At 56.2% G+C, this 21225-nt stretch overlaps 1 protein-coding gene across 5 annotated transcripts in view; it reads left to right on the top strand.

Moving 5' to 3' along the window:
- ALPK3 (alpha kinase 3) overlaps positions 1-19170 on the top strand; it is a 50311-nt gene extending 31141 nt beyond the window's left edge. For 4 of the 5 annotated variants that reach the window (XM_046008799.1, XM_046008797.1, XM_046008800.1 and 1 more), the window contains 9 exons: positions 3311-5363; positions 6564-6711; positions 7124-7251; positions 7388-7423; positions 9552-9832; positions 10386-10474; positions 11240-11460; positions 13755-13803; positions 14390-19170. In XM_046008799.1, the coding sequence (XP_045864755.1) occupies positions 3311-5363; positions 6564-6711; positions 7124-7251; positions 7388-7423; positions 9552-9832; positions 10386-10474; positions 11240-11460; positions 13755-13803; positions 14390-14735 (3351 nt within the window). In that variant the 3' untranslated portion in view covers positions 14736-19170. The remainder of the gene's footprint in view (positions 1-3310; positions 5364-6563; positions 6712-7123; positions 7252-7387; positions 7424-9551; positions 9833-10385; positions 10475-11239; positions 11461-13754; positions 13804-14389) is intronic. The other variant, XR_006818732.1, reaches the window with a different exon arrangement.
- Positions 19171-21225: the final 2055 nt, after the last annotated feature.

The following is a 21225-nucleotide window of genomic DNA, read 5'->3' as shown; positions in this document are numbered from 1 at the left end:
CTTTCTGCCCACACCTTGCTTTTCTACTTGGATATTTATTTTATTTATTTGGAATAGGGATGTGCTGTAATTCACTGGGCTGGTTCTGTTGACGGAATTTAGGTCATTGCTCGTTTTGCCGTTATAAACTGTGCTGCAGTGAACATCTTTGTCCGTAAGTCCGTTTACGCTTGGAAATACATCTCTAGGACAAATGCTTCGTAATGGAACTGTTGGGTCCAAGAGCATAAGCGTTTTTAGTTTTATTAAATGATGCCACGTGGCCGTCCATGGAGGCGGTGCTGACAGCCTCGTTCCCCAGACCCTGGCCAGCAGTGGTCTTAAACTGTGTGCTGCTTTAGGCTCAGGCTTTTAGGCTTTATCCTGTGAGTGATGATGAGCCCTGGAGAGGTTTTTAAGCAGGATAGTGTCACAATCCGATCTGTATTTTGGCACGATCACTTGGGTTGCAGTGAGGGTAAGTGTGGCGCAGAAGCAAAACATTAGAGTTGTGATTGCCAGTCGGGAGACCCGAAAGGGGTCCAGGGGAGACGGAATTGTTGGCAGCGTGGTTTCGGTGGTTGGCAAGGGAGACAGCGAAGGGAATGGGTATTGAGACCCTGAGGAAGTAGGTTTGATAGGACTCAGGGACTAATCAGGCTTGGGGATGGGGGAGAGAAGAGAGCTTTTATCAAAGGCTGTAGGGGCACCTGGTTGTCTCAGTTAGTCGAGTGTGAGACTCTTGATCTCAGGCTTGTGAGTTTGAGCCCCATGTTGGGCATAGAAATGACTTAAAAATAAAATCTTAAAAAAAAATCAAAGAAACTCTGTTCCCATGAGACTTATGCAAAGCCAGCATTTTCTTTGTAATTTGTAATTTGTTCTTTGTAAATTTGTAAATTTGTAAATTTATGGATTTTATGCCCGTGTTAATGCTTCCTAATCCTAGAATACCAGGAGTTAACAGAAGGTTCTAATGTATTACTAAGAGCTGTCTGTTGGCTCCAAGGGGTTTTTGTCTATTAGTCTCTTACTGGTTGTCGGAGAAGTTGGAGGAGGATTTTTACGAAAATTCTTTGGCCACTCAGATTTATTTGATGGCTTCTGAAAATCACCACAGTCTTATTTTTCCCATATTTGAATGAATGGTATCATTCATTCAAAATCCCATATTCAGTAACTTTAAATTCTATACTTAATTCAAATGTAGTTTAATTGTATATATTTTAAAGTCTTTCTTTATGTGATCTGTTTCCTTTGGTTTTGTGTGTGGTTCTTCTGATAACTAGAGATATTTGTATGTGGTAATATATAATATATATTTTATATTTTATATGCTACCATTAAGTATTTGCTCTGTTCAGGGTCTTAATTTTTCATGACAGCTATGATCAAGTGTTTCCACATCCCTTTTTCCCTGTCATTTTCCATCTCATACTAACCCCACGTCTTCTATCTAGGCGATTATCTCTGTATAGTTAGATATCCTGTATTTCTGTTACCTGGTTTTTCCAGCTTTGGTTAAATCTTTCGTTCCTGGCTTGTATAGGTGATGGACTCCACTTGTCACCTTCTTCGTCCTTCCACTTTTTGTACAAGTTGTATCATTTCTGCCTGCTCAGGGTGTAGAACACTGACATTTTCCTCCGCCGTTCTGAACCCCTTTGGATGTGGTCTCGATTATATAATTAATACATATTTAATGCTCAGCGAGAATTTTGCTGTGGTTCCCCTAATTATCTTTCGGCCAACCGGAGTATGTTCTCTGGTAGTGTACTCAAGCGGGGCTCATGGGAATAATATTCCCTAAGTCCTCGTATGTTCAAAGACAACCTTCCTATGTGTAGAGATTTTCAGGAAGTTTCTGCAGAAGCGTGTTTTTTTGCAGGCATTTCTGAGATGGGCTGCCGCTGGGCTATTCCACTCTCCTCTGCCTGTGTCCGCTGGACGTCAACCTTGGGCATCACCTGGGCAATCACCTGGGTGATTCCCACCCAGCTCTCCGCGATCCCACAGCTCTCATTGGAGGGGGGCTCTGGGGGCTCATCACACCGGGGGGAGTCCTGTGTCCACCATAACAGCACTTGGCGGCCGCTCTCTGAGCCCTGCAGAGTTCTTCACTGTTCGCCTGCCTGACCACTTTCACGGTTTCTTCTCTCCCCACAGCTTTCGTTCCGAGCAGCCTCCAGCGGCTCAGCTACCTCCCTGCTCGGTTTTTCTTTTCTTTTACTTTTTTGGGGTTTTTTTTTGAGACTATAAGTTTTATATGCCTCCAGTTTCACTCATGATGAAGTTTAATTTTTTTTCTTGTTTATATTGTTGCTTTTGATTATATTTGGGAGGAAAAGAGGCAACTTGTCTCTTGTAACGCTATGTTTAGACCAGAAGTCCTTCAATTACATTGGATGGGCCGGCATTCTCCTGTATTCTCTCCAGCTCGAAGTGAGACACGGCCAGCTTCTGGGCTGACCTCCACCACTTCCTGTCTGACGGTGGACAATCACCTTCCTCTTTTGGCCATCGGTGTGTTCCTATCTATTAGGTTTACTTTTTTAAAAGAAATGTTTTTAAAGATTTTTATTTTTCCATAATCTCTACACCCAGTGTGGGGTCTGAACTCACAACCCCAAGTTCAAGAGTTGCGCACCCTCCTGACTGAGTGACAAGGGAGAGAGCGCTCACAACTATTTCACACCGTGAGGAGTAAGTGAGGTCGTGCATGTGTAACAAATAGGGGCCTAGGATAGTGATTTGCAAATGAACAGGGCATTCGAAAGGGTAATAGTATACACTTCATCCATTTCTCCAGCACAGGTGGTGTCCCAAGTGACTTTAACCTCTGTGTTCGGATGGCATCACATTGGTACCACTCGCTCTATGGTAATGGCAGATTCTGTCATGGAGCCCGTTCTCAGGAGACCCTTCAGCTCTCTCCCTTTTCACCTGTAATTCTATCTGGTGGTAGTTAGTGCCAAAAAAGAGGATGATCAATTCGCTCAGAAGCCCTGGAGAGGGACCCTCTCCTCTAAATGGCGGGGATGAGGGGTCTTTCAGGGAAGGCAGGTTTTTCTTTAGGGAGAGGTGGGAAGGGCCAGAGCTAGACCTGGATTCTGGATATTCCTTGGTCTAGACTCTGGGATCAGGGATCGGGATGGGGGGGCTTGGGACTTTGCCACATGTCCTTTGCCTCCAACCCCTAGCAGGCCTGGAAAACCAGGTGGCAGGAATCCCGTCGGGCTCATCTGGATGAGGTCAGAGAGGCTGGGACCAGGCTGAGAGAGATCCTAAGGCTCACGTGGCCAAGCTCTTGCTCTCCTCCACGTGTTCTCAGGTCCCGGAATCCCAGGCAAGCCCGGCTCCTACCGTGCTGGCCGCCAACACAGCCGACATGGTCTCTCTGGGTTGCAGCGACCCCAGAAGCCGGGGCGTCGTTGAGCCCATGGACACAGACACCCAGGAAGCTGGGAGGACATCTGATGACCAGAAACGTGGAGGCAAGAAGAATACAGAGGCTGATGGGAAGATGCAGGTGGATGGGAGGACACAGGGAGACAGGACACAGGCCACCCAGATGACACAGGCAGATAGGAAGAGCCGGGTGGACACTGGGACACGAGAAAGTGAGAGGCCAGCGTCCACCAGGAGGTCCCAGGAGGATGTGGTGGCCCAGGGAAGGGCAGGGACGCAGGTGGAAAGGACACAGACAGGCAGGAGGATGCAGGAAGACAGAAGGACCCAGGAAAACAGAGGGACACGGTCCGAGGAGAGCACACCCACAGCCATGAAAGGTCAGTCTGAGAAGGGCTCCGTGACCAGCCCCGGCCCACAGTCCAGTGAGTGTTTCGACCAGACCCCCGAAGGGCCCTCTGTCCCGGAAGAACCTGGTTTCGTGCACAGATCTGAAGAAGCGGCAGTCACGGCCCCCGGGAGCTACGAGCAAGCACTGCCGGCTGCCCCAGGAGGCGGTCGCACGCTCCCAGTCCAGCGGCCTCCCCAGGGTGGTCTGGAGCAGCGGGGAGGGCCTGAATGGCCGGGACCGGTCAAGGACAAGCCAGAGGATGGCCTGATCCCAGGCCCCAAGGAGGAGCAGCCGAGGGAGGTGCCGTCCGTGGATCTGGGGGGCTGTCCTCCAGCTGGCCAGAGCCCGGAGGCGCCCGCTCTGCTCTCTCCTCCCAGGCGGGGCCTGACCACGAGCTCGCGGGAGGCTCCGCCCAGCACTCCGGGCCCTGAGCACACGCGTGCTGCTGCCTTCCCGCCCTCTGGGGACCAGGCCTTGCTGAGGCCGGCCCCCCCACTGTCCCTGGGACCAGGGACCCCCACCCAGAGTCACCCGCCAGCAGCCATGTCTGCCACCAGCGAGGGGGCCTGTGCCCCGGGGCCGGATGCGGAGGGGAGGCCCCCGGGGCCCCCGGGGCCCCAGACCTGCGACCCCGGCCTCATAGACTCCCTGAAGAACTACCTGCTTCTGCTGCTGAAGCTCTCCAGCGCAGAGCCGGGGGCCGGGGGCGCTGAGGCGCAGGGGGCAGCCGCCGCCGGGGCTCCAGTGTCCCCGGCCACTCTGGTCCCCGACGTGGAGGTGGCCGGTCTGAGTCCCCGGACGTCCAGGCGCATCCTGGAGCGCGTGGAGAACAACCATCTAGTGCAGAGTGCCCAGAGCCTGGCGCTGAGCCCCTGCACCTCCCGCCGCCTCACCGGCCTCCTGGATCGCGAGGTGCAGGCTGGCCGCCGGGCCCTCGCCGCAGCCCGGGGCCCCGGCCCCAGCACCCTCACCGTCCCTGCCATCGTGGTAGGTGAGGAGGGGGGCCCTGGGCTGGCCTCCGAAGGATCCAGTGAGGGCGAGGGTGCGGGTCCCCCCGAGGGACCTGGGCTCCCAGGGGCCTCCCCGGAGAGCAGCGTGCGCGGGTGGCTGGGGGAGACGGGTGGGCAGACGGCCTCGGGTCCAGGACCGCTCCCAGCAGACAGAAGGGCCCAGGAGCCCTTCCGGGAGGACGAGGCCCCAGGGGAGGCCCCGACAGGCCTCCCCGCAGCGACACCAGAGGAGCTGGCTTTGGGGGCCCGGAGGAAGAGGTTTCTCCCCAAGGTCAGAGCAGGAGGAGACGGGGAGGCAGCCAAGGCTGAAGAAAGGGAGAGCCCCACGGTTTCCCCTCGGGGGCCCAGGAAAGGCCTGGCACCCGGGTCCCCGGGGACCCCAGGGCGGGAGAAACGTTCCCCAACCCAGGGTAGAAAGGCAGGCATGCTGGAGGTCCCGCGGGCAGAGGACGAGCCGGCAGCGGGAGACCTGGGCTCCGGCCCCACGGCCGGCAGTGCGGACGCAGAGCAAGTCCCGGATGAAGGCAAGCAGGATGCTTCGGCCAAGTCCAAGAAAGCCAAAGACCTGCTGAAAGGTGAGCAATGGGGAGGGTGGGGGAGGGTTGCACACCGTGGTATGGGGGCACACCCGAGAGGGGTTTACGGCGCCCCTCCTACAACAGTCTCCTGGAACGACCCCCCAGGCTGTGCCGTCCTAGGGCCAGTTCTCTTCCTGGCTCTGCCACGCAGGATGGGGCACAGCCAGGGGCACTGTGGGCCACCAAGGGCGAAGAGGGATGGAAGAAATCAGGTCCTGAGCGCGGGGCTGCCTTCCCCAGGTGGTCCTAGGTCTGGCGCCTTTGTCCCCACCATCCCCTCTGCACAGACTTGTCCCCGGAGGACAGAGCAGGAGGGTTGGGATCCCGATGCAGGTTCCTCGAGTTAGGGCCTAGAACCCAAACTGGAGTCCTCTCTCTCTCTCTCTCTTGCTCTCCTGCCACAAGAGCCTTGCGTTTTATTTGAGGAGAAGCTTTATGTTTCGTGGTTGTGTTTTCTTTGTTCTTTTCAGTGAACTCAGTGCCTTTAATAGATGTAAGGCCGCTGCATTACCTGTTTTCTCTTGGCTGGGCTTTCCTAGCCAGGACCACCCAGTGAGTTCTCTTTCTTCATCTATAAAACCAACGCCGGGGCTCCTATTTGCCACAGCGTCGTCTGTGACCCATTTCATCCCTGAAGTTTCTGACACAACCTTGCGCATTTCTGATTCTGGTCATTTGTGTTGCTGCTGCTTCTTCCCACTTAGACATTAGATTTCCCATGGATTTTTTTGTTTCGTTTTTAAATTTGAGTATAGCTGTAGTATCACGTATAAGAATGTAATATGTGTATCTATAATATAATGTGTGTATAGAAGTAACATGGTATCATTGAACACAATGTTACGTCCGTGTCACCGTGATTCGACAATTACCTGTCACACCGTGCTCCCCACAAGTGCAGCTGCCCTCTGTCCTCTCTTCTCTGCCATCTGGGTCCTGGGCTCCGAGGCTGTCCCAGGCCTGGGGTGGGGGCACAGGAGTGGGGTCTTTCCAGCTAGGATGTGTGCTTTGGGGTCAGAGCCAACGGCTCAGAGTTGCACGTGGGACGAGGCTGGGGGCCAGGAAGGGTGGGCTGGTGTGGGGGCTTGAATCCTGTTTGCTCTCAGCCGGTCCCACGAAGCACATGCTGGGAAGCAGGGGTGGCACGAAGATGGCGGGGAAGTGGCTTGTCCCTCCCGACTGGGCCCCTGCTCCCAGCCCCGCAGGTGATCCGGAAGATTCGCGTGGAGCCGTTTCCTGATGCCTCGGGCAGCCTGAAGCTCTGCTGTCAGTTTTTCAACATTCTCAGTGACTCGGTCTTGACGTGGGCCAAGGATCAGCGCCCAGTGGGTGAGGTGGGCAGGAGGTAAGTCGGCCGCATACCACGCCCACCTGGCCCGACTCCCCAAGTGCAGTGACAGTAATACGGGGCATGTTTCCCCCACTGTGGATCTCCCACTGTCCATCACGCAAGGCTCAGGGTAACCCTACAAGGGAGATGCTAGTATTTCCTTGGTAGAGAGGAGAAAGTTGAGGCTCGGTGGCATCAAGTCTCTTGCCAGAATCACACAGCTAGGGGGCATCAGGACAGCCACCCAGACCTGTGTGACCCGGGACCACCCCTTGAACACAGTACCTCTCGCCCCCCTGCCCGAGCTCTCAGAGCCTGGGTCCACGGCAGCCTCCGAGGGCAGGGTGTGACCATCCTCAGGACCGCAGTCCGGCCCCGGGCTATGCACAGTGATGGACCTCACGGGGAGGGTCTCCCTTCTCTGCAGTGCCGGGGACGAGGGGCCGGCGGCCTTGGCCATCGTGCAGGCGTCCTCCGTTGACTGTGGCGTGTACCGATGCACCATCAACAATGAGCACGGTTCCGCCTCTACCGACTTCTGCCTCAGCCCCGAGGGTGAGTGGGTCCCCTCCTGCGCGCTCTGTCCAGCCTGGCTCTTGGGGGTGGGCAGCGGTCATCTGTGCAGAGAGGGTGCTCTCTCCACGCAGGCCAGCCTGAGGGCAGCTGCTTCCTCTTCTTTTTCTCCACACAGTGTTGTCGGGATTCATCTCCAGAGAAGAAGGTGAAGGTATGATGCCCGAGGCGGGGAGCGGGTGGCCGTCATCCCTACCCCTGCCATCCTCGGGGAGGACCTGCTTCATCCATTCCAAGTGCTGTGTTTACCTCCACACACAGCTACGCTGGGCCTCCTCGTTTAGGAGAGGGCTCGGGATGGGGATGGGGAGGACTGCTATTTCCGAAGATTATAGGAGCAGGAGTGGCCAAGAGGCCCTTCCACAAGAGGTTAATTCAGCCTTGTGCCCTTGGCCCATGTTGGAGCCCTTGACCAAGGGCAGGCCTGGCCGCTAGAGCCCGCCTCACCCTGCCAGCTCCTTTCCCGGAGTTTCTCACCGTGCTCTGTGGGTCCCTGCCTCCCGGCCACACGGTGAGCTTCTGGAAATACAGTTTCCAGGGCCCTGCTGTTGATACCCTTAATCACAACATCTGGGGAAAGGGACCCAGAAAAGCAGCATTCAGCAGGTCTCTGGTGATTGTGATACCCCTAAATTATAAGGCGTGTCCCCGAACATTAGAGCAAAAGTCTGGGCTGCTTCCGTAGGAAACACACTGAGGATCAGGACTGTGAAGGCAGCTGGGGATACAATTTTAGAGCTTCGTTGCCAACTAATGCATTCATTCATTCATTTGTTCATTCACTCATTTAATCCCTCAGTCATTCAACTAGCGTCTTTGATCAGTTGTCAAGTGGAAGCAAAATCCAATGGAAGCTCACACCCACACACTTAGCAATAGCGCGTTAACGTGCTCAAACGCTCAGTTGCACGTCCCCCGCTGTCTCGTCACGGGGATTAGGAATCACTCATTGCTTCGGGCAGATCGATCTCAAGTCTCTAACGCATACCTGTTCTTGCTCATGGTTTTCCCTCTTTAGTTGTTGAAGTCGCTTGATGGGTAGGATTTCTTGCAATCTGGATTTTGATGGTTTAACCTCATTTAACATGTTCTTCTCATGTGCTTCTCCTAAACTGGTAATTTGATGGAGAGACTTGGTCCGATTCAAGTGCAGTTCTTTGTGGGGGTGGGGAGGGTCTGAGTGGGCAAGAACCCATCACTGGGTGCTCTGTCTGCCCCTTAGCATCCTGTCCGGAGGCACATGATGTCTGATTGGTTTACTCTACAACATTAAGATTGATCCCTGCATTCATTCCGTTGTCTCCTGCCCTCGCTATCCTTTGAAAAGTTCAAGAACTGTATCTGATACTTGTTACCTGGGGGTTCTCGCAGCTGCCAATTATTGCCCGAATCCACGATTTTGTTTGGGCTTCCAACCAGAGTACTTTAATTCTGTCATTTCTACATCCATCCGCTGAGTTTCTTCTGTAAAGGAGAAATGGTCCTTTTGTTGCCCCAAGTTGGTCCCTAGCGCCCTCCAAAGGTCACCAATGAGGTTTGGGGCTTTGTGGGGGGGGGAGTGCGTTTTTTTCAACTACAATGATGACTGTGATTTTTGAAACATATTTGATATGTTCACCACATTGTAGAAATCATTCCTTTCGGTTGGTAAGATTGATCTGCCCTATGGAAGCCCCTTCCACGGCTCCCGTGTCCTTCTGACGAGCCTCCGGGGTCTTCGTGGCTTCTTGGCCTTCTGGTCAGACAGGATGTCCCAGATGCTTTGAGTCCATTTCCTGCCCGAGACCTGGACTCGCTGTTTCTTGAGGGAGCTCAGGGTCCTTTTGTAGGGAGATGGCTTATAGGGACCACAGTCTGAGCACGGAGGCAGCCCATGCTTCTGGACGGGTCCTGAAGCCTTTTGCAGTCAGACATGTTGGTTGAGATGGAGACATTTGTTTATTTGATCCAAACACCTAACTCCCAAACAAAATCCACACCCAGATGGCCGCTTCCCCAGAAAAGCTGTGCCTTGCGCAGACTCTGAGCACATCCTTGCCCCGTGAGGGGCACGCTGAGTGCCATCCAACGGCGGGGCCTGCGTCACACAGATCTGCCGCTGGGAGCTCACGGGCTGGGTTGGGCCCCGCGGTGTGTGGGCCCCTGGAGAGCAGTCGTGGGAGACAGTGAGCGCACCAGAGTGGAGGGAGGGGGGACTGCTCTGGCTCTCCCTGCCCCACACACCCCCCACCTCAGTGGGACAACAACATCTAGTTTTCCGCACCGTCCCGGTTCCCTTGCAGTTGGAGAGGAGATTGAGATGACCCCCATGGTCTTTGCAAAGGGTCTGGCTGACTCTGGCTGCTGGGGGGACAAGCTCTTTGGACGACTGGTGAGCGAGGAGCTACGAGGGGGTGGACATGGGTGTGGCCTTCGGAAGTCCTCCCAGGCCAAGGTCATCTATGGCCTGGAGCCCATCTTCGAGTCAGGCCGCACGTGCGTCATCAAGGTGTCCAGCCTGCTCGTGTTTGGACCCAGCAGCGAGACCTCTCTCCTGGGCAGAAACTACGACGTCACCATTCAGGTTCCGTGTCCCATCCCAGGTCCCTCCTTCCCCTGTCACCTCCTCCCCTTCCCCAGCTGGGGGCCCATTGGAGGCAGAGGTTGACTGTGTGAATCCTCACGAGGCTTCTGGGACAGGTCTGGAGACCAGCTTGGCTCTGTCTTTGGGGCCATAGTTTTCAAACCGTATCTTTGTAGCAGAAACCTTTCTCGTCGCTTTCATGCATACCTTCCTGGAGCCTCTGCGTGAGATCAAAGGAGTGACCGGGTGGGGGGGACAGTCTCGGGGTCTCACTCCCCACAGGGTGGCCCCTGGGGCACTGCCACTTGGGCTCCAGGGGGCATGGTTTGGAAACCACTTTTGAAAACAAGCCCACAGCCTCTATGAGAAAACTCAGGTGCAGAGCAGGGAGCAGGGAAGGAGTGATCCCCACCTTTCCCAGGGCTGGAATCTGCCCCCCGCCCCCTCCCCGTGGTCCTGCTGCAGAGGGCCCTCCCGCCTAGAGCCCGACCTGACCTGACGGACAGCAGCAGAGCGCCCTTGCTGACCAGACTTGGTTCTCTTTAATCCCCAGGGGTGCAAGATCCAGAACATGAGTCGGGAGTATTGCAAGATCTTTGCGGCTGAAGCCCAGGCGGCCCCTGGCTTTGGGGAGGCGCCTGAGTGAGTGCTCACAATGGGGAGCGGGTGCTGTGCGGACCTACAGACTTGAGCTTCCGCCCAGAGCAGTGATTTCAGGGCCCATCAGAGGCATCCTGAGTTACGGCCCATGCTCGTCTCAATGGTCCCCCAAAATCTAGAAATGAAGCCCTCAAGATTAAACGCCCGCTTTAGAAAAGCCTCTGCCCTGCTCTTGGTCTCCTCTTGCTCACCCCAGGTCTCCCCTCCTTCGCTTGCGGATGGCAGGATGCTGGGACTCTCCAAAAGGGATTAAGGGGGCTAGGCCTCTAGGCCAGTGGCTCAGGACTCTTCTCTGGCGGGCAGCCAGTGTCCGTGCAGGTTTTTGCAGGAGTCAGCTGTAAAGGGTCATTGTTTCCATGCTGAGACCGAACTCTGCCTCTAGAACCCTGGGGTCCGGTTGGCAAGGAGCATGGTGTGGCTGCCTCCTCTCTAGAGGGGTTCCTTCCAGGTGGACGCATCCAGGTCTGGGTCCCTCGGCCAAGCTCAGGTCCTCCTGGGGCCATAGCCCCATTCAGGTCTCATCCCACTGGGCTCAGGGCACGGACAGGACTCTGAAGCCGATGGCCTCATTTCCTTCCCCAAGCTCAGGGTGGAGCTGGCCTCCCTCTCCGTCCTTTGGTCTCCGAGCCTGGAATGCTCTTTTTGGAAGGACCCTCCTTTTCAACCCAAGAGTGTAGACTTGCGTGGCTGGGGTGGGGGGTCCTGGGGCCACACTTCCTGCTCACAGTGGAGTGCAACTGTGTTTAGGATCCTCCCACTGTACCTCATCTACCGGCCGGCCAACAACATCCCCTACGCGACCCTGGAGGAGGACCTGGGCCAGCCCCTGCAGCCCTACTGCTCACGGGAGTGGGGCAGCGCCGCGCCCGAGATGGCCGGCAGCTCCGAGGTCAGGCAGAAATGCCAGACCTTCCAGCACTGGCTCTATCTGTGGACAAATGGCAGCTTCCTTGTCACGGATTTGGCAGGTAGGAGGCTGGGCGGGTGTGGGTGCGTGTGCCCGAGAGCGGCAGTGTGCAGAGGGGGCAGAGCCGGGTCCCCTGTGCTCCCGCATTTCCTCTCCTTTGCTTTCCCCGGGAACCTGGTCAAGGACATTGGCCTCACCGGCCTCGTCCAGAACTGCCGTGGCATCCCCGGGAGCACGTTCCAGGCTCCAGTTACAATTAAGAAGGAATTTAGTCCAAAGAACACGACATGGGAACTAATGAAACACCCACACCCAAAATCTCAAAATCTCCTTCCTCCCCTCCTGGCGGATCCGCCCTGGACGGTCCCGCTCTGCAGACTCCCCGGACTCTCCCTTCCTAGCTCGCTGGCTTTCCTGCCCCTTCTCCTTCCTCTCCTTCCTCCTCACCTCCTCCTCCTCCCCCTGCCTCCCCCCTTTTCCTCTCCTCCCCTTCCTGCCTTCCCCCTCCTCCCCCTCGGTCTGCCCCTTCGCCCCCCCACCCTTCTTCCCCTCCTCCTCCTCTGCTTTCCTCTCCTTCTCTTCCTCTACACCCTCCTCCTCCACTTTTGTTAGCTTTTATTACAGGAATCATCTTAGTCTCATGACTCCTTGTTTCCATCTCCCCCATTCCTCAGATCCACACCCCCCCCCATCAAAGGCCAACAAGCACAAATCTTCCTTTCTCTGACCAGCCCTTCCCAGGCCCGTTCTCTAGTCTGAAGCAGGCAGGGGAGAGGAGAGGAGAGTTAGTTCCTCTAGAGTGGGAAGAGAGGAACGCTGGGAACATCATCCACGACCTTCTCTGGTCCCCCATGTGAATTAGTGGGAAAACCAAGGGCCAGAGACAGAAAATGGGCTTAAATGTGGTTCTTGCTGGGGTCAAGCTGCACCATAAACACGGTATGTAGGACTCCGTATGTTGAGCGGAGGTTGGTGGCCCGTGAAGCCGTTCCCATTCCTTCTGTTAGTTGCCTCCATCAATCCAACATTGAGCCACTACTGGGAAGGGGAAAGGGGAATCGGGGACACTCACTGTCTTCCAGAAGCTGTGATAAGCGTCCCAGGTTCTAGAAAGAGAGGATAACGTGATGCAGGAGGAAAACCTGGGACTCAAAGCATTCAGCGTTACTCCACATCTCCTGGCTTTCCAGCTGGTCTCTGTAGACCCAGGAGAAAGCCAAAGCTCAGATGGGGCGATCCCCCCAGTCTCTCTGAGCTTTGCCACCCTCTCCCTCCCAGGGAGTGGCGGTCGCTTCCCATCTCCCACGCGGGCTGGGAGGACGGAGCTAGGCCGTGGCTGTGAGCGATTCTGCAAACCAGAATTCTGTGCACGTGTCAGGGGCCATGGTTCCTGGGGTGCAGAGTGGAAGGTGGCGACCCTGGCAGAGAAGTGACAGGGACTAACGTCTGCTGCGTGGCCGCCATGTCCCAGACACTAAGCTAGACGCCCCCTGGTGCTCTTACTCCCCTGCGAGGCCGGTGGCATCCGCTCCTCTGAGAGCTATGGACTAGGGGTGGTTCTCAAAGCTCGCAGAGCTCGGAAATCAGCGCCCGTATGCCTGACTTTCATCCGTCACACCCAGCCCCAGGCCCTGGCAGTGAAAGGCAGGTTCCCAGAAGGATATGACAGCACAGTTTGAAAGTGGGGAGAGGCTCCCCCTCTAATGCGTGGATGCTGGGATGCTGGGGTGGACCGGCCAGGCTGGACAGGCCACTCCCCTGAGCCCGTTCTGCCTGGCTGTGTTCTCCCAGCACCGTCCCCTCGTCTCGGCGTCTCGGGGTGCATGCTTGCTGCCCGTGTGAGTAGGTGGAAGCCAGTCTTCCCCACGCTTACTTTTCTGCCGGCCCAGCCCGGGTTACGTTCCCATTCCCACCTGCCCTCCCTTGCCCAGAGAGGCTAATCCCGGACAGAGGAAGGGGCAGATGCTGGCTCAGAGCAAGAGGCCAGCCCCGCTTGTGGCCTACTGTCCTGCGCTAGAGGCAGGATTGCCCAGCTGGAAGGGCTTGGGGTCTGGGAGTAAGAACTGAGCTCGCACTCTGACTCACAGCGGCCGCTGCACACGGTCAGTGCACAGTTAGCAAATGGAAGAATGACTGTGACCTTGCTCCAGCCCCTGACCTCTGAGCCCGCCTCCTCACCTGCGGGAAGGGGGCATCATTGCTACTAACGACACCGAGACGCCCACACCGCCTGGGAGCCCGGCTAGAAGCGATGGCACGTCCTGAGCCCTGGGACACCCCGGTCCAGTGATAGACCCATTTGGGGGCAGGGGACCAGCCCGGGCCGCCCCAGCTTCCAGCTCTGTCTCTTTCCAGGGGTTGATTGGAAGATGACGGATGTGCAGATTGCTACCAAACTGCGAGGGTGAGTGACTGTCCGGGCCAGGAGGCCCTCTGAGAATCTTCTCGGGCTATGAAATTGTCCAAGGTCTTCTGGGTCTCCCTCCCTGAGGGGCTGGCCTGTGGCCAGATGCTCCCAGTTGCACCAGTGGCCGTGTAGACACATCCTGGGGGCCACCGCCCTGTACCCTCCATGCCCCTGACCTCAGGTCTGGAGCAACAGTATTGCCCTCCCCCCCCCCCCGCCCCCGCGCACCTGTAATCCTGGGCCCCTCTTCCTTCTGGCTACAGAAAGTTTATCATGGTGCAGATAAGCCAGGGCCCTGGGAGGAAAGGGGGGATGCGGAGTCTGCTCTGATTTGTACGAACAAGCAGATCATCCCCACACCAGGCAGTGTGGACGTGATAAGCTCCTGCACCACCGTGTAGTGGGGCCTCCGTGTAGGATGGAGGTTTGGGGTGCTGCCCCCCGAGGGAGCATCCCGCTGGACTCCCCAGCACCCCCCAAAGGGTGGGGTGTGACACCCTGCCCACGGCCACCCTGCCACAGGCCCCCCAGGGGCTCTCCCTGTGGTTGGGGCTCCCGCTCAGCTCTCACTGTTTGGCTGCAGATACCAAGGCCTCAAGGAGAGCTGCTTCCCTGCCCTGCTGGACCAGTTTGCCTCTTCCCACCAGTGCAACCCCTTCTGTGAGATGCTGGGGCTCCAAACCCTCAAAGGCCCCGAGGCTGCCCACCCTCCGGGCAAGGCCAAAGGCTCCAAGAGCCCATCCACGGGCAGGAAGGGCGGCCAACTGAGTCCTCAGCCCCAGAAGAAAGGCCCCCCCAGTCCCCAGGGCACCCGGAAGAGTACGCCAAACCCCAAGGCCACCCCTCCAGCCTCAGGGGCACTTGCCACGCAGTTACTGGGACAGCCTCCCACCCAAGAGGGCAGCTCCAAGGCCCAGGGCCTGCGGTAGCCCCCACAGGAGGCTGGGGGCCTCCACCTGGCAGCAGACCAACAAGGAAGCAGCTCGAGGCGATGGAGACTTTCTGGAACTATGGAACTAACCAAAGAAGGTGTGCCGAGGAGGCACCACGGGGGGGCCTCTCAGAGCAGCTCTTCTCGGTCCTCTCCTCAGTCCACCCCTCATCGGACGGCGTTTGTGCGTGGTGGCACCCGGGGGCCCCTCCTGGTGCCACGGCCGGCCGGGGCTCCCAGGCCCCACTCCCAAGTGCCTGGCGGTCTAGCCCCTCCTTGAAGTTTACACGGGCCACTGCTGGAGGCCCCCGAGCCCTCTGCATGAGCTCTGCACCCAGCACCTCACCCCAGACTCTGCCGTGAATGCCGCACTCTGGGGGCGCGCCGACCGGCGCTTACCCTCTACCTTTGCTTGGCCCCGAATCTCTCCCCGTCTTTGGGGCTCCAGACTTCCTGCGCTCAGTCTGGCCTGGTGACTCTCAGGGAGCTTTCTCCTTCCAGCTGCTTGGCCTCTTGCCTCCCAGCGACTGACCTGTCACTGAGCCCACTTGGCGCTCAGGCCCTTCCGGAGCTTGTCTTGCTCTTGTGCAGTGGTCTTCGGTGATGCGTGTTCTTGGCCTCCCTCCCCCGGCGCTCAGGCACTCACGCACCTGCTTGCTGTGTTCCCAGCCCCAGCCCCCGGCCCCCTGCAGCCCTCTGCCTTTCCTCCACTGCCTCTCTGCCTGCCCCCTTGCCCAGGGGCTTCCCCGGCCCAACTCCGCACCCTGCCCCCTGTCCGCCCCTCCCCTGCCTCTCCCAGGCCCTCTGCCCGTGAGGGAGAGGTGGCGGGGGGCTTGGTTCAGCACCTGTGGCCAGAGGGCCAGTGTCGACCCTGAGGAATCTTGTGCTCCATCCTGGAGTCCTGGAAGGAGGTGCAGTCACAGCGCGGTTCACATCCCCTCCAGAGCGGGGATGGAGGGCCAGGGCTGTTCTCCATAGGGGAGTGTGCAGGGGAGTTCGAGGAAGGATGCGGTCCACCCACGTGCTGGGCTGAGGGCACCTCTGTGCCTGGGAATGAGGACGCCTGCCTCAGCCATTAGCTCCTGATCGCGGGGCTCCAGCTCTGGGGCTTCCCCTATGGGCTCCCAAGGAATTGCTGTGCTCGGGCCCAACCCCCTAGGGTCCTTCCTGAGAGCCCCTCCTAGAGGCCTGGGACGGGATGGGCCTGGTGCTAGCCTACTCCCCTTGGAATGCAATAAAGGCAGCCATTGTGCACCCTGCTCGCCCTCATCTGGTGTGGTTGTAGGCGTATGAGGTCAGGGTCCCCCCTCACCAGGCGGGTGCTCTGAGGGCGCCCTGCAGCCCCTGGGCCCACCACAGCCGTGAACCCAGGCTTCGGCTCCTGGATGGACATGCGGTCTCCGCCTGTGGCCACAGCCGCACGGTCGTGCTGCTTGTCCAGCTGGGCTGATGGGGATCTGGGGACTTAGGTCTTTGGAATTGTTCCCCCATTTGGAAGAGGAACACAAAGGAAGGACCCCGGGAGGGAGGAGCAGGGCTGGAGGCACGGGGGCCTGCCCCCCCCTCCCGCTACAAGGCCACCCCGGGGACCAGCAGCATCTGCCTCTCAGCGGCTCATGAGGCTTCTTTGTCCCCAGCAGCCCCAAGCCGCCAGCCGGGCCTTCTTTGCCTGACAGGTAGGCCCCTCCGTTTGGCACTTCTGACCCTTCTTCCTCCTCTTGTGCTCGGGGGACTCTCCCCACTTGTTCCTCTTGCCCCCGTGTGCTCTCGACTCCCCGTCTGCAGACCCGGATTGCCTCGGTGAACTGAGCTGGCCTGTGATCCATTCATGCGTCGGTCCGCCCAGCAGACATACACTGAGCACCTCCTTCGTGCCCGGCCCCTCCCCGACAGCCATGGGAGGCACAGATACATGAGACGGTCTCAAAAGAGAAAGGGGTTCATGGGAAGGGTGTTGGGGCAGCTCCCAGAGCCAAAGGAGTAGCTGAATGATTGGGTTTGTGACGGTGGGAGCCAGCAGAGATCCAGAGCTTGCCTTCTGGGTTGGTTGACACCAACCAGCACGACTCCCTTCACTCGAGATGCGAATTCCTGTCCCAGAGCTCAGGCACCGTGGAGAGGGACAGAGGCAGTCTTCCAAAGGACCAGGATTCTTACCAGGAGAATGGTGGAGAGGAGGACGGTAGAAAGGACTTGGCCGCAACAGCAAAGATAACCCCCTCCCAACACACACACTGCTGGTCCCGCCTGACCTATTATGACCCTCCATCATAGAACCAAGAGCAAGTTCTGCCCTGCCTGGGGAGACCATTCAAGGTCACGTCCGGTGACTAAGTCCAGGGGCTACCACTCTCCCAATCCAGTATCACAAGTGACACTCTTCCCTCTGCCGTCACAATCCCATTTTGAAATTCTGCAACCTGGGGATAAAAATGAACCATAGTCAACCAAAATTCTTGGACCCAGCAAGAGAAGCAGCACGGGTAAGGCCCGAGACCATTTCCAGAACAGGTCATGAGAACGAATGCTCCTGACTAGGGAATTTTCCACCTGTTGGAGTGACCTCAAGCTTGCGTCCTGAAGTCCGGTTCCTTGGTGGCCCTGCCCTTGCGGCAGGTGTTCTTGAGCACGGCACATGGAGGCCCAGGAAGCTCTCTTGGACCCCCCCTCCCCACTGCCTCCGTCTGTACTCCTGCCCCCTTCTAAGCAGCAGCGATCAAATTCTCCCTTGGAAGGGTTAATCACCCTACGACTCCCATGACCTCCTGCTGTGTGTCAAGCTCTGAGGAGCCTTGACCAGCTGGGTGTGCCTCAGTTTCCAATGCATGTGCTGCTATGACATTTTGAGGATGTGTCTCCTTGGAGACCAACACCTCTGCGCCAGACTTGTCCCCAACCTCAGGCGTGGGCAAAGCATCAAGACGGAGCAAAGTCTCTCCCCTCTCCACCTGCTTCCCAGCCTGTGCCGGTCAGTGAGGACCAGGGGGAGATGCTCGCCAGTTCCGAGAGCTTGTCCTGCTTCCAGCGGGCCAGTCCCAACCACTCACCTGGCGCCCCTGCTGAGTTTCCCGCAAACCGTCTCACTGTCTGAGCAAGCTGACTGCTCCCGGACCGCAGGAATCCTGATCCCACGTGTGAATGCCGTAGGCTCCCGCCCATTGCTGTACGGCCTCCAGAGTGTGTCCTTTGGTCGGATGCCCTGTGTGGGGCGTCACAGTGATTGTTTCCAGCATCCGATAATTCCATGGCTATTGACGGTGGGAGAGGCATGATGGAGGGGAAAGCAAATCCACATGCAGATAAAGGGCCCACAGTGGTGGAGACCGACTCCTGCTCTCTTGAAATGACAGGCGTAGACTCGGGAGGTTCAGCAGAGAGCAGGAGGAGGGAGCATGGAAGGACGTGGGCGGAATTCACGCACGTGGCCTACCTGTGGGTCAAAGCCCTGTCCCGGAGCATCTCCTTGATGCTCTGAGTGCTCTGGCCGCGGCTCACCGTGGCTGGGTGGGTCAGATAACCCCAGCTCATAAGGGGCAGCATGTTGTATGTACGCTATGCTGTAACCAAACATTTACGGTCCCCCAGAGCCCAGTGGCAAGCCAGAGCGCCGTGTCTCAAAAGGGTAATGGTTCCTTGTTGGCCAGAGAATCACTTGGTTCTGAACCCCAGGTTTCCCTGCCATTCTCTTCTTACTAGGATTTGCCACAAGCTTCATTAGCCCTCCGTTATACCACAGGCCCCACACGGCTCCCCAGTATGCCACAGATGGACACGTCAAGCCCCATGGGCTCTGTCGGTCACGGGGCTGGCAGGAGACCCGTTCTCCCAGCTGGAGAACCTTCGCTTGCTCTCGGCCCAGTCCAAAGCTGGTGGCCCTCTATGTCACTCGGTACATAGGTCAGAACAAGAGGCCCTAAACTGGCATTTTTCCTGGAACTGGGTCTTCGTGTTAAGGGATGCAAAATGCGGTCATCTGTTCTGTGTTGTGGAGGAAATATCCTGACCTCATCAGACCCCTCAACCCCCAGAAGCTTTAGAAGACCTGTAGACCTTTTTTTTTTTTTTTTTTTTTTTTCCATTTTCACATGATTTATCTCCCACCTCTGACTCACATACGTCTTATCAAGGCATCTAGGGAAACTGCTGACTCCGGGCTCTGTCAGCACCATATGCGGTCAGTGTGAGGCAACACTGTGCCGGCAGGAGCCGTGTCCCTGGGGGCCAGGTGGTGGCCCGGAGCGGCTCAGCTAAGATACACTGCGCTCCTGCAGCCCAGCTGAAGATAAACGCTTTCTGAAGTTTTTTGTTCAGCAAAATAGAAGAAAAAAATGAGTTCACTAGATCAAAGGATTCATACCCCACGTGAGGAGCTGGGTGGATTTGCTTGAGCAAGAAGGCCATCTTGGAAGAGGACCTGCCGTGGGAAATGTCACTTTTTTTTTTTTTAAGATTTTATTTATTTATTTGACAGACAGAGATCACAACTAGGCAGAGAGGCAGGCAGAGAGAGAGAGAGAGGAAGAGAAGCAGGCTCTCCACTGAGCAGAGAGCCCGATGTGGGGCTCGATCCCAGGACCCTGGGATCATGACCTGAGCCGAAGGCAGAAGCCTTAACCCACTGAGCCGCCCAGGGGCCCCGGGGAGATGTCATTTTTTAAAGCTTATAGCAATCCAAAGTCTTCCCGGTGTTTTGCACTGACGAAGCTGAGCCGTGGTGGGAATCACTAGGACTTCACTCTTGAGTCGTTGGTAGTTACACTGATTTCTACCACCAACCCCCCTGCCCCGGAAATACAGTTCTACCTTTGATTTACCATTTTGGCAGGGAGGGGGATTCCAATGGCCCGTGCTTGTCCTATCCTTCTCTGGTCGCTCTTACCCCACTCATCAGAGCGCCGTTGTGGAAGGGATGCCTCTTTCAAAGTGTATCCCTTTCAACCAGTCAGTCAAAACAATCATTGGCCGGCTTTGAGATTGCACTGTGTCTACCGTGGTGCAAATTCGGTGCAACCATCCCCATGGGTTGGCAGACCGCATGCTTTTCTGTGCTGCCCAGAAACTGGACGGCTTGGAGCCAGTATCCTACGGAACTCCTCTCCCCAGGTTTGGGTATTTTTCTCTTCCTTCTATGCTTCCCAGATAAATGGATGCAGATCACTTTGGGGAAGGCCAAGGAAGGTGGGAAATATGCATGAAGTGTTAAAGTAAGGTTTCCCTTCGACGATACTTGGCTTTCTCTCTATCGAAGATCTGGAAATTAGTGGAAGATTTTGACTCCATCTTGGCAGCTTGAGACTGACCTGTTTGCCCAACCGAAGTCTTACGTTATTGGTATAACTAGATGATATCTAAGGGACGGTCTGGTCTTCTCTCCTGGGACCCCAGGGTTGATTAGCCACAGCTGGAGGTCTGGTTTCCATGTCCAAGACCATTGTGACGACTCCTCTACTTTGTTCCTCGTACCCGTCTCTGCTGCTGAGACCAGGGTGCCCATTTTCAAAGCAGCTCTTCCAACCAGCATTCCAGGCCTGGAGAGGAAAGCCAGCAGGGCCTCACCCACGTCTCTCTCATGGCAAGGAGCAAGACCATCTTCTGAGGCCCGTCTGAGGACAGGGAGAGGGTGCATGGGCTGGATGCAGGCAAGGGACCCAATAAAGTGTTCTTTTCTCCTGAAATCTGTGAGCTCCTGTTTTCTTAGATAGTTGGTCTCTTTCATATAATTTAGCGTGGGTCAACATTTGGTCCAGATTTGTGTTATCCACCCCCCACGCTGCGATGGTACAAACTGTATCCTGCTGTTTGAGATTCTGCATTAAATGTAGATTTCGCTGAGCAGACATATCAATAAATACAACCGGAAACAAAGTTATATTCCACCTGTCTCGGTCAAACAGCCTTTAAAAAGTTTCCATAAATTGTCCCTATAGTTTTTGACCGTGTGTATTAGCTATTTAATAGAGTTTCTTCCAGGTGTAACTCTTCTTCTTCCTGCTCTGATTCTGCATCTCATCCCCTGAGCTATGTTGAGTGTGGATTCTGGTTATTGGCCGATCAACAGTGTAGTGGGGGACAGGGTTGGGCCTCAATTTTATGACTCAATGGTGCCAGTACCCCGGTGCTGATAAAACTCAGGGAGGCTGTCTCATTCATTAAGCTTATGAGAAAATGGGATTTGTGCACCAAAAATCCATCTCATTGATTTTTAATGAGAAGTTTAACCAACCAGGAGACCAGACACTTGCGTTGAACTGAGAAGCAAATTCTTCCCTTCTTTTTCCAAACGGAAAAGTTGTTAGGCAAGCTTAGAATGAGGGAGACAAACTTGAGTTCAGACCCAGCTTTCTTAGCCAGAGGAGTTGGAGCCTGTTGCTTAATTTCCCTGAATTGTGCTGCCTCATCGTTGTTTAAATCCTTTTACTAGGACTTTTACAGACTGCCTATCATATGTGACAATTATACATTCTGGGTACATAACAGTGAACAAAACA

The sequence above is a fragment of the Meles meles genome, chromosome 6, assembly GCF_922984935.1.
Source record: "Meles meles chromosome 6, mMelMel3.1 paternal haplotype, whole genome shotgun sequence".
Lineage (NCBI taxonomy): Eukaryota > Metazoa > Chordata > Mammalia > Carnivora > Mustelidae > Meles > Meles meles.
The sequence above is the reverse complement of the archived record's forward strand: the minus strand, read 5'-3'. Positions and strand labels throughout refer to the sequence as shown.